We start from the raw sequence: 13,188 nt of genomic DNA, 5'->3' as shown, positions 1-13,188 counted from the left end.
ACCACAGCTTCTCCAGTTAATCCATGTAAATCCCTCATCCCTGAACCATTCTACTAAAGCTCTTCTGTACCCTTTCCAAAGCCTTCACATCCTTCCTAAAGTGTGGTACCCACAATTGGACACGTGCTTCAGCTGGGGCCTAGATAGTGCTTTATATAGGTTTAGTATAACTATGGCTTTTGCACTCCATGCCTCCATTAATAACCTGGGATCCCATGACATTGGCCTCTAAAATACTGGTGCGAGGTGGATGGAAACAAATTGGGTGTCATGGAATGAGGATAGAATGAGGCTCAGCTATGATCACCCTCCAGTAGAGCAGTCTGCTGACACTCACTGCCTGGGCTCACACATGAAGAATGACCATTTGGGTGAGGTGAGCTCCCATGCATCTGTATTCTGAACAAGTTGCAGCACCTTCAGGAGAGAAAGTGGTCATTAATTTAGATCAGACTTCCGTCGCCAGCTTGCAATGTGAGGATGTCTTATTCATTTGCTTTAGGGGTAACAGAAATTCTAAGTATAAATAAAGGCTCAAGTGCCAGAGAATCACTGCATTCTTGCTAATCATGCCACTGCCACGCACAGCAAGTGAGTTGCTCTCTTTCATTCTCAGGCAGGTACTGCTTCACTCTGCTGCACAGAAAGTTTGACTTGTAGGTCCAATTATTCATGTACAAATGTTGAGACGCATTTGTTAAACTAGTTATTATCAATGTTCCCTCTAAGCTCCGTGCATGCACGGCCACGCAGCAGTCCGGAATGTTCTGCGCAGTGCTATAAACAGGCTGCGCACAACAAAGAAAAATTAGAGGGAGCATTGGTTATTACCAAACCCGTTGTTAACATACTTCACCTCATTGTTTGGAGTTTTGCTGCATTAAAAATTTTGGTTAAGAATTGTGGCTAAAATAGAAAACTTTGATTTGCCATTAACAGACAATATTGTACTGTCACTCATTATTTAGTGAGGGTGTGGCCTTCACTGTCCTGCCATACTTTGCTGAGCTGGGAATACCCTTTTTTCAGACAAGTCTTGAGCGCGCTGACTCTCATTGGGGTGTCGTTTCAAGGTCAAGAACTCGCACAAGATAGTGAGTGTTGGCAGGCTATTCAACCATGCAGGGCATCGCAGCTGAATGTCTTTCCCCACCTGTCACACACATGTTCACTTTCTAGCAGGAGTCTCTGGATGGTGATCAGGATGGATGATTTTATGTCCTCCTTAACCCTGATCAATTGCACTACCTGAACTAGCTTCCCAAAGACTGGATATGAAACTGCTAGTCTGTTTGGTTCAGTACCACACAGCACAATGTGGGAGCTGGAACTGGGATCTCGTTGTACAAAACGACCAGTTGTTTGCTTCTAACTGACCTCTATAACTGCAGACAATGACCTTGGGAGTTCATTTATCTTTGAAACGTACAGAAATTACAAATAAGTTTCAGAATATCGTATCTCCGTGAATTTAGTTCACAGGTGCATGATGTGAATCCTCTTCCCGAAATAAGTCAGCCATTAAGTGCAGCAAGCGGATTAGTACCAAACCGTAAATACCAGGTTTGATCCCCAGTCCCTATTGAGTTAATAGATTTAGTTGGGCAGCAGGGGAGGCGGGAATTAGCCTCTGGTTCAAGGCTACAGAGCTGAAGAAAAATCAGCCAGGGTTCTTTCTGATTTATATCCAGCGACTCTTTGTGTGTGTAGTTAACGGAGTGAGGACAGAATTAGACTGCGATCTGATCTTGTGTATAACGCACACTGAACACAAAAAAAATACACTGAACACACACTAAACAAACACTGAATACACACAAAACACATAACTGAACACTAAATGAACACACACTAAACAATGAATACGCACACACACATTCACTAAACACACATACACGCAAAACACACACTAAACAAACAACGATCACTGAACACACACAACACACACTAAGCAAACACTGAACTAAGTAAATACTGCACATGCGTGCACACACACACGTGTGCACAGAACACATGCATTAAACACTTAAACACACTGGGGGAGAGTTTGGGTTAGGTTGCGCTGGTCGTTTTTCCGGTGCAATTTGCCTGAAATTGTCCAAAACAACTCAAATTACGTCCAGCGTAAATTGAGCTTCCACAATCTTTTGTGCTGGTGTAAGAAACATTGCACTGGAAGTTGGTCCAGCCACAGAACTGGATACCCCCCCCCCCTCTCCCACCAGCCCCCACCCAATGGAATGAATCACCATGGTGAGTTTCGACTAATTACACCCATTTGTGGACCTTTGAGGAGGCTCTTGAAGCTAATAGGCGCTTTAAAAAGCTTCTAAATATTAAATTTAATAAGAAACTGACTGCTTTACACCATTGTAACTAGTAAAGGGTTCTGTATAGTTTTTTAAAAGTCTTTTTCAGTTATTTAAAATCAGGTGGTGAACTAGACACTTAATAAAAAATGCTTTTTTTTTGTGATAAACCTATTTTCAGCTGTACTAATGAAGCTGCACCTGGTCACCACTCTTAAATTGATGAAGGAATATTTTTCTCAATGCAAAATTTTTAAAAAAACAACCATGTTGTAAAACACTGCCTGATTGCACTGGTTAATGGAAGATTTTACGTTCAGTGATATTCCAATGAATTTCAGCAGAAACTCTAACTAAAAAAAATATTAGTTTGGAAAACTAATGCAATTTATGGCCAGATTGCCGATTGTGCCCAAATTGGAAACTCTACCCAATTGACCTTATTCTTCTGTTTGATGTAGACTTTTCACTTGGAACAGTTGGATAGAAGAGCTACAAAGTCACCATCTCACAGCTGTGTGAAAGAGGACATTCATGACAAGGTAAGGGCATTGGGCCAAGGCAGTCAGACTACGGTTATGTCTGTACTTGTTGCTGAAGGGATCATTTTAACCAAACCCTACCTTCCCAAGGGAGAAAACCGATGAGATCGGACGGGTGAATTAAAGGTAAAATCGGGCAGGGTCTAAAACAGGTGTGTCACTTAGTATCCCGGCGGGTGGAGTAGATTAGAATTACCCCTGACAGTCAAGTGTAAAAATGGGTAACAGGTAGATGGGGTGCACTTACAGGTAAAAGAGCCAGGCTTTGCATTATATTTGATCTCAGTGTAAAGAATAGCCTCTCCCTATCTCTGTAAACTCCTCCAGCCCAACATCCCTCTGAGATATGTGTGCTCCTCGAATTCTGGCCTCTTGCGCATCCACAACTTTCATTGCTCCACCATTGGCCTCTGTGCCTTCAGCTGCCAAGGCCCTAAGCTCTGGAATTCCCTCCCGAAACCTCTCCACCTCATGACCTCGCTCTCCTCCTTTAAAATGCTCATTAAAACCTACCTCTTTGGTGAAGCTTTTGGTCACCTGCCCTAATATTTCCTTATGTGGCTCAGTGTGAAATTTGTTTGATTTCACTCCTGTGAAGCGCTTTGGGACATTTCACTACTTTAAAGGCACTACACAAATGCAAGCTTTTGTTGTTGTTGGGTATTGACCTCTGCACTGCTTGAATAGGCTTTGTTACATATATATGTCACCAGTTCTACGGGCATTTTCTGATCCTGATCCCTTTCCCTTTACCCACTAACGTGCCTCTACTCCTCTATTTGAAGCCTGCTTGTTTGTGGGATGTTAACTGAACAGGGAGTCATTGCCATTCTTTTTTTTTGTCCTCTCCATCAAGACTCTCCGAGCATATGAAAGGGACAGTTAAGTGCAAACTATTTATTAGAACAAGAACTTGCATTTATATAGTGCCTTTATGTATGTCAGCTGTGGCTCAGTTGGTAGCATTCCTGCCTCTGAGATACAATTCCCACTCCAGAACTTAAACACAGAAATCGAAGCTGACATTCCAGTACAGCCCTGCACTGTTAGATGAGATGTTAAACTGAGGCCCCCATCAGCCTGTTCTGGTGGATGTGAAAGATCCCATGGTGCTATTTTGAAGAGGAGCAGAAGAATTATCCCTAGTGTCATGACCAATATTTATCCCTCAACCAACATCACAAAAAAACAGATTATCTGTTCATTATCACATTACTGTTTCTGGGTGTTTGCTGTGTGCAAAGACTGCATTTGTTGACAACGCTATCGGTAGGTGGCGCTGTTTTGGCACATGCGCAAATACAGCATGTGCCACTAAAACGTCACCGCTTGCGACTGTAGCAGCTGCCAGGACTAAAGATGGCGCTGGTCAAAGAATCACACAGAGGCAACCTAACAAGCACGTGGCAGCATACAATGGCCAGAGTGAGAGAGTGGAGTGGGCCGGGGAGAGCAGCGCGGGGGGCGGGGAGACCAGCGCGGGGAGAGCGACGGGGTGGGTGAGAGCTGGGGGAAAGAGGGAGGGTGAGGGAAAGAGGGAGGGTGGGGGAAAGAAGGAGGGAGGGGAAAAGAGGGAGGGAGGGGAGGGAAAGAGAGAGGGGGGGAAGAGAGAGGGAGGGAGGGGGGAAGAGGGAGGAGGGAGGGAGGGGGGGAAGAGGGAGGAGGAAGGGAGGGGGGAAAGAGGGAGGAGGGAGGGGGAAAGAGGGAGGAGGGAGGGGGGAAAGAGGGAGGGGGGAAAAGAGGGAGGAGGGAGGAAGGGAGGGGGGAAAATAGGGAGGAGGGAGGGGGGAAAGAGGGAGGAGGGTGGAGGGAGGGGGGGGAAAAGAGGGATGAGGGAGGGAGGGGGGGAAAGAGGGAGGAGGGGAAAAGAGGGAGGAGGGGGGGAAAAGAGGGAGAGAGGGAGGGGGGAAGGGAGGGAGGAAAAGAGGGAGGGAGGAGGTGGGGAAAGAGGGAGGGGGGAAGGAAGGAGGAGGGGAAGGAGGGAGGGGGGAAAGAGGGAGATCTGGGGGTGGGGGAGAGGGAGGAGGGGAGGGAGAGCGGGGGGGAAAGCGGGGGTGGTGGGGAGAGAGTCGGGGGGAAGGGCGGCGGCGGGGGAGAGTGGGGCGGGGAGGTGCGGAGCGGAAGAGGAGTGCCTTTTTCTGTGCATGCGTCATAAACACAACAGCAAAAGACTTACCGGCCGGTCCCTGCACCCGGCGACACCAAGGTCTTCAGCCGCTCGCTCCCCATGGCTCTCTACGGCCTCTCGCTTCCGGCCCTCTCCATTCAGCCATTCCCTCCAGCTGCGGATGCCCAATCCAGTTGCTTTCTCCCCTACTTCTCAACAGTACTTCAGGCATTGCAACTGTCTGGTCCATGCCTTTTGCATGCTCCCTCTCCCCACCCCTCCCCGCTCTCCCCACCCCTCCCCCCTCTCCCTCTTCACCCACCCCTCCCTCCCCCTCTTCACCCACCCCTCCCTCCCCCTCTTCACCCACCCCTCCCTCCCCCTCTTCACCCACCCCTCTATCTCCCTCTACCCCCCTCCCTCTACCCCCTTACCTCCACCCCCTTACCTCCACCCCCTTACCTCCACCCCCTTACCTCCACCCCCTTACCTCCACCCCCTTACCTCCACCCCCTTACCTCCACCCCCCTCCCTCTGCACCCCTCCACCTCCACCCCTCCACCACAGTTGAATATCTGAAGTGCAGTTGAAAAGTCGGGGAAATAGCATCCAAAACAAAACCTCAACAATTCTGGATTTAATTATTGAGAAGTTTTATTAAGTTCATTAAGTATCCGAGGAACTGCTGTGCATGGATACATGAGTGTTGTGTCCAGCATTCCCGTTAGACAGACAGGCCGAGTCTCTGCTATGCACAGCTAAAGAGATTGTTCCTGGAGAGCCTTGTGGTGAATGAATGCTTGGCTCTCTATTCCACTACTGTATTGTCCATGTGAAGAAGGCAAAGTCACAAGAGTCTGAGCTCAGTCTATTCTTGGTGAATGTTCCCCAAGCGCATCCCAATGTGCATTCCCAATTCATCCATAAATGCAATGTTCCTTTCCACATCGTGACGCGCTCCGCAGCATGATCCAGTTGCCTTTGTTGCCTGAATGCTGACCTTAAGTCTCAAGGATTGTTTTCTCGACGGCATGTTTTACATGAAAAGAAATAAAGCAAATCAGTCTCCCTCCATCCACTGAAATTACTGTTGTGCACACCTTTTTAAATTCTGCAGTGAAGGCACCAATTGATAACGTCGCCAATGAAGCACTTATTACCCACCTCAGATGCAGGAATCAGCACATCCTTGCGTCCTCTCCCGCACTGCCTCCTTTGCTTGAATGCCTTCCTTAAGTCTCAAGGATTGTTTTCTCAAGGGCACGTTTTACATGAAAAGAAATAAGGAAAGAACATCAGTGTCAGAGCTTCCCTCCCTCCAATGAAATTACTGTTGAGCATGCTTTATGTTCTGCAGGATAGGCATGTGCTGATAACACTGCCAATGAATCACTTAGTACCCACCTCAGCTGTAGGAGTCAGGATGATGTAACTGCCCCTATCTCGTGATGGTTCAATGCTGCTCTCAGGGAAAACATGTATGATGTGAGGGTGCTGGAAAAAGAAGCACATTTCTTTTGGACTATGAACATAAAGCAGGCCATTTAGCCCAGCTGTTCCCTGCTAGTGGTTATGTTACTCCTGCGCCTTCCCATACGCTCCCATTTAATCCTGCCTACTACTATCAGCATCATCTTCCATTTCTTTCACTCTTACCTACCTTTGCCTTAAAGCAACACTGAGGATGGAGAATGGTGTGGCTGCACTCCCACCTCACCAGTTGTGTACGCAGCAAGAGCATTCACATTTGTGCTACCACTGGACATGGCATGAGGTGGCTGTGTGTCCATGTGCACTGCTCGGATTGGACTGCAGCACATGTACTGCCTGCACACAGCAACTTCCAACAGGGACTGGAGCACATGCAGTGCCCCAGACAATGGAAATATTTTCAGAGCAACTTACCTTGGAACAATCCCCTCTGTCTAATAAAAATGAAGCAAATCTCCAAAACGACTAAATAATTGAGATAAAATGCGAGAAAATGCCCGACGAAACCTCTCCTCCTTCCACTTTCAAAAACTCGCACCGAAGCTTTGACGCATTCCTGGCAAGCCGAAACGCAGCGCATGCGCAGAGAGCAGGAGACCGTCTGCGCTTGTGTGCACCGCGGCGCAGCCTGATGACGTCGGCGCTGGCCAGCGTTGTCAGGAATCACTTTGGTGTGCAAAATTGGCTGCTGCTTTTCCTGCATTATAACAGTGACTACACTTCAAAGGCACTTCATTGGCTGTAAAGTGCTTTGAGACATCCAATGCTTGGGAAAAGTGCTGTATAAACACAAGTCTTTCTTTTCTTTTTAATATGGTAAAACATCCCAAGCAACTTCACAGGAGGGTTACTGGATACAATTTGACAATGAGCCATTAGGAAATATTAGGAAGGGTGACCAAAAGCTTGGTGAAAGGGGTAGGTTTTAAGAAGCATCTGAAAGGACGGGAGAAGAGTACAGAGGCAGAGGGGTTCAGGGAGGGAGTTCCAGAGGGGCTTAGGGCCTAGGCAGCTGTTGGACCTGTAGTCTTTTTTTCCCTTTATTCTATAGGGAGGCGTTTGGTCTCACAGTGACTGGTTTGGGATCAGGAGCTCACTGTGTGGGGAAGCACAGGCACAGACCGAGATCCTTTCACTTGCTGCTGCAGCATTCCTGAGAGCGCCCACAAGCAAGGCACTCAACAAAGAGTGAGCAACTGGATTAAACACTTGTTAAAGCACGACTGGTTGACGCAGTGGGTTAGATACTGGTCATTCACCTCTGGAACCTGGCATCACATCCTGCTAAGACTGATGGGTTGAAATTGTCTGTTTTGTGGCTGGAAAGGGTCCTAAATGATGCCTCAGTCAAATTCCCTGTAGGTCTAGAGCCATAGGACAAAACTGCCCTTACTTCAACACAATTGCTGGCAGTCTTGGACAGGTAACAGGATGTGGGCAATGGAAAAATGTCTTCTGGGGTTGAGGGTGACACTTGGCTGGGTAAGGTGCATGTGCAGCAGTCTCAAGTGGCCATTTTCCATGTGTGTGCAGCTAGACAATAAGCAACAGAAGGCTGTTTGACCGTAGAGGTTATTGTGAACGAACCTGATCCCATCCTTGCCCAGAATGACTGAACGCACATGCATAGACAAGTGGGTGCATTTCCAAGCAGGGCTGAGGAGAATGATCCAGACCTGAAGCTGCTTTTTCACCCTCCCTAGACAAAGGGCTCAGGGGCCAGTTACGAATTCCAGCTGCTTTCCTGACCAAGGTCACTAATGCAGCACCCTTCCTGGGCCCTTCCTAATTCAGAATGGCTCAGAACCACACTTTATCCTTTTGACTAGCAGGGTGCTCATTTCTGGCTTTGTTTGCATTCTGGCTGCAGGTCGAGGTTCGGAAGAAGGTGATGCAGGAGAAGCTGAAAAAGAAAGATTACGAGATTGAAACTCTAAAGAGAGAGCTGAGAAAGCAGGACCAGGAGCTGTGTGACACCACCACGCAGCTTGTCAACCTCCAGAACTCTCTGGTAAGCAGACACCTTGCACTAGATTTACAGACTGCCCAATGCAGGTTTTAATGTTTATGTGTAATCTGTCACCAAAATGAAACTTTTTACGAGGTTTCAAGTTCTTTTTAAAAACCTTTCCAGGAATTAGGAAACTTGGGTTGAGAGGATCAAAGCCTTCTCTCCCTGCCAGTTGTTGGGGAATCCTATGTAAAATGAGTTTGAGGGTCACCTTTATCCAGTAACTGAGGTCAAAACTGAGGTGCATTTTTGGGAGCAGTGTAGAGGGAGTTTTACTTTCCATCTAACTGTGCTGTACATATCCTTGGAGTGCTTGATGCTGACATTGGGGGCAAGATTTCCATTCTGTGGTCGGGAACCCAATGTCGAGACCAATTCTGGCTCCCGGCCGCACATGGCATGTTACTGACACGTCCACCTCAATTTTTAAAGTGTCAGCCAGTTACTGGCCGGTGAGCGGGCCCACTGTCCAATTTAAGGACACCGGGTGGGCTTCAGATGCTGAAGGGCCAATGGGAGGCCCTTCAGCACTAACATCAGCAGCTCCACCGGCTGAGTTGGAAGCTGCCGATTTGTAATGGACAAAGAGACAAATGGACATCTTGGAGACACCCTCTGAAGAAAAGTTCAGATTTTTAAAAATCTGAAATGGCTGCAGCTGCTTGGCCATGATTGTGGCCCGGCAACTTTGATGGGTGCGGGGGGTCCCTCGTGAGATTAATTGCAATCCCTGCTTCTCACTGTGGGGTTGTCTTGATGCATTGGCTGTGTTTCAACCTGATGTGCAAAGCCCACATGCTGATTGGAAATTCCAGTTGCCACGGGAAAGAGGCCCCTTAATTGCCCTCAATTGGCTATCCACTGCTTGCGAGCAGGTAGTCATTCCGACCCTGACCCACCTCTCTAAAAATGGCTTGGGGTTGGGATCGAGGTGCCAAGGCAGCACGAGATTGTGGGCCCGCCCACCTCCGATCCCAAACCCACAGCCAACTGAAAATCCCCACCCCCCCCCCCACCCCCACCATGGTGCCTGTGGTGAAAGGTTCAATTCCCCTCACCTTAATCAGCATTTCATTCATGTTAAAAATGATATATTTAGCAAATCATAACATCATTGAGATAATAACTTGGAGAAGTTACCCAATATTGTGAATGAGTCAGTAACACAAGGCATTGGCTGAGAGAAACTAATAAGCCCATTGCTGTCAAGGACTGAAAAAACAAGTACACTTGAAATGATTTGAGCATTTTGTTTGTATCTCAACTGATGTTAATCCAGCTCCCTCACACTGTCAGGCTCTGTACCTGCAACCTGTGTAACTGACTGTAACCCTATTGATATTATTACAGCTCCCTTGTACTGTTACTTCCTTAAACTGGATCTCTTGATGATGTCATCAACACTTGTCAACCAGCTAACAGAAAAAGAATCAACTAAAACTAAAAATCAAATGAATATTAAAGTTAATCCCATTGCCATTCAGTAGGAACCTGCACGTTCTCCTCCAAGTCACACACCATCCTCACTTGGAAATTTATCACCGGTTGGAAACAAATGAACTTATTAGCAAGAGACAGCATGGTTTTGTGAAGGGGAGGTCGTGTCTTACTAATTTGATTGAGTTTTTTGAGGAAGTGGCGAAGATGATTGATGAAGGAAGGGCAGTGGATGTTATCTATATAGACTTTAGTAAAGCCTTTGACAAGGTCCCGCATAGCAGACTGGTACAAAAGGTGAAGTCACACGGGATCAGAGGTGAACTGGCAAGATGGATACAGAACTGGCTCAGTCATAGAAGACAGAGGGTATCAGTGGATGGGTGTTTTTCTGAATGGAGGGATCAGTGCTGGGACCTTTGCTGTTTGTAGTATATATAAATGATTTGGAGGAAAATGTAGCTGGTCTGATTAGTAAGTTTGCGGACGACACAAAGGTTGGTGGAGCTGCGGATAATGATGAGGATTGTCAGAGGATACAGCAGGATATAGATCGGTTGGAGACTTGGGCGGAGAAATGGTAGATGGAGTTTAATCCGGACAAATGTGAGGTTATGCATTTTGGAAGGTCTAATGCAGGTGGGCGGTATACAGTAAATGGCAGAACCCTTAGGAGTATTGACAGGCAGCGAGATCTGGGTGTACAGGTCCACAGGTCACTGAAAGTGGCAACGCAGGTGGATAAGGTAGTCAAGAAGGCATACGGCATGCTTGCCTTCATCGGTCGGGGCATAGAGTATAAAAATTGGCAAGTCATGTTGCAGCTGTACAGAATCTTAGTTAGGCCACACTTAGAATATTGCGTGCAATTCTGGTCGCCACACTACCAGAAGGACGTGGAGGCTTTGGAGAGGGTACAGAGGAGGTTTACCAGGATGTTGCCTGGTCTAGAGGGCATTAGCTATGAGGAGAGGTTGGAAAAACTCTGATTGTTTTCACTGGAACGACGGAGGTGGAGGGGCGACATGATAGAGGTTTACAAAGTTATGAGCGGCATGGACAGAGTGGATAGTCAGAAGCTTTTTCCCAGGGTGGAAGAGTCAGTTACTAGGGGACATAGGTTTAAGGTGTGAGGGGCAAAGTTTAGAGGAGGTGTGCGAGGCAAGATTTTTACACAGAGGGTGGTGAGTGCCTGGAACTTGCTGCCAGGGGAGGTGGTGGAAGCAGATACGATAGCGACGTTTAAGAGACATCTTGACAAATACATGAATAGGAAGGGAATAGAGGGATATGGACCCCGGAAGTGCAGAAGGTGTTAGTTTAGGCAGGCATCAAGATCGGCGCAGGCTTGGAGGTCCGAATGGCCTGTTCCTGTGCTGTACTGTTCTTTGTTCTTCTTTGTTCTTCACTGTCACTGGGTCAAAATCCTGGAACTCCCTGCCTAATCACATAGACTGCAGCGATTCAAGAAGGCAGCTCACCACCACCTTCTTAAGGGAAATTAGGATGGGCAATAAATGCTGACTTTGCCAGTGATGCCCACATCCCACGAATAAATGAAAGAAAAAGAGGAATGATCTTTGACCATCATTTATCCCTATAAAACAAATGAAAAAAATCCCAATCTCTTAGTTATTTTCCTGTAAACGTTAATGAGCATCTCCCAGTGTTTGAGGGGCATCCCATTAGTTTCATTGGATGGGGGTTGTTTTGGGGGGGGTGGGGGGGGAGCTAGGATGAGGATGGGGAATGTGGAGCCCCAGCGTCAACAACTGGTTCTGGACTGCACCTCTAATTGGCTTTTTCGTGTGACGTTAAACTAGAGAGTTTTTGTCCCTCTCTGCCAAAGGCACTGACTCTCACTGCGGTTCATGTTCTAAAGCATCAGTCATCCTCTGGTACCTCACCTAAGTGGCCACCTTACTTGTGCAATTCTTAGTAGTGAATATTGGGAGCTGTTCAGCTATGAAGGGGGAATGCAGGTGACACTGGATAGAGCAGGAACTCTGGCTGGGTGGTTTTTCCCTTCTTGGTCCAGGGATGCTGAGCTCAGGCTTGTGAAAGTAGATTCAATCATAACTTTCAAAAGGGATAAATACTTGAGGTGGAAAAACTGGCAGGGCTAGGGGGAAAGAACAAGGGAGTGGGACTAATTGGACAGCTCTTTCAAAAAGCTGGCACAGACATGATGGACCGAATGGCCTCCTCCTGTGCTTATATGATTCTATGAAATGAAATATGAGCTAGTCAAAATTAAACTGGACTCCAGAATGGATGGCAAATATTTTGAACAATGTGCCAGGCAGTGTCATGGAGACACAAGCAAAATGCAATTTGATACTAAGCTGAGAGTGTGAATCTTAGAATAATGAGCTTCATTGGGTTGAATGTCCTCTCCTTGCCCGTGATTGCTCTGATGTTCCTGTGTTCACTGCGGAGTAAGGGCATTGTTCTGGAAATTTCTGTAACTCGTAAAGTGTGGCAGTCTAACAGGAAACGATGAGATTAGATCAAAAAACAATTGCAGCATAGGATACAAACCGAGTGGGATGAATGGATCTGGGTCACGAGCTCAATAGGGAAGTTGCATTCCTCCCCACACAAATGACTGCCTGTGGAATGAGGGAGGTGACTGACTGCACTGGCAATACTCCTAACGAATCAGGCCACAGATACATGCCATAGTTAGTTCCTTGCTGTAATTACTGGCGTGGTTTGTAACGTGCCATGAACGTGCCATTGTGGGGATATTCAGAGGGAGATAGGAAAATGACATACAGGAAAAGACCTACTGGTCTGCCCAACCTGTCCCACACTGTTCTGGCAACTTGTGCTTCGCTTTCCAGAGACTCTCCGCTCACTCAGAACCATGTAAGCTCCTGGGAGAAACAAAACCACTGATAAAAATCCAGGCCAATTAACAGGGCAAGAAAATGGAAAATTCCTCCCTGACCCCCTTAGGCATTTGAAATTAGTCCAGGAGAACACATTGACCCCGATTTATGTCACAAGATACCTACCTCTTGTATGAGGTGATCTCCATCCCAGCCAGAAACAGGACCAGCACTTGCTTGAAGGAATACAGAGTCAGCATTCACCACATGAGTTGGCAGCCACTTCCACAGGTCCACTATTCTCTGAGAAAAGAAGAACTGCCCAACATTCAACCTGTTGGGTTTAATTGTATTTGTATTAGTAAGCATGTAGGACATTCTAGAGAAAGTCTTCGACTCCGATAAAGATTAACTAACAACTCTTATTATTTACAGTTACTATATACACTCTCCGCAA

General features: G+C 47.0%; 1 protein-coding gene across 1 annotated transcript in view; it reads left to right on the top strand.

Moving 5' to 3' along the window:
• fhad1 (forkhead-associated (FHA) phosphopeptide binding domain 1) overlaps positions 1–13,188 on the top strand; it is a 135,007-nt gene that overhangs the window by 118,338 nt on the left and 3,481 nt on the right. Inside the window, 2 exon segments of the mRNA XM_068017427.1 lie at positions 2,771–2,851; positions 8,320–8,460. Of these exon segments, the coding sequence (XP_067873528.1) occupies positions 2,771–2,851; positions 8,320–8,460 (222 nt within the window).

The sequence above is a fragment of the Heterodontus francisci genome, chromosome 37, assembly GCF_036365525.1.
Source record: "Heterodontus francisci isolate sHetFra1 chromosome 37, sHetFra1.hap1, whole genome shotgun sequence".
Lineage (NCBI taxonomy): Eukaryota > Metazoa > Chordata > Chondrichthyes > Heterodontiformes > Heterodontidae > Heterodontus > Heterodontus francisci.
Note: the sequence above shows the minus strand (reverse complement) of the source record. Positions and strands in the feature narration are given on the sequence as shown.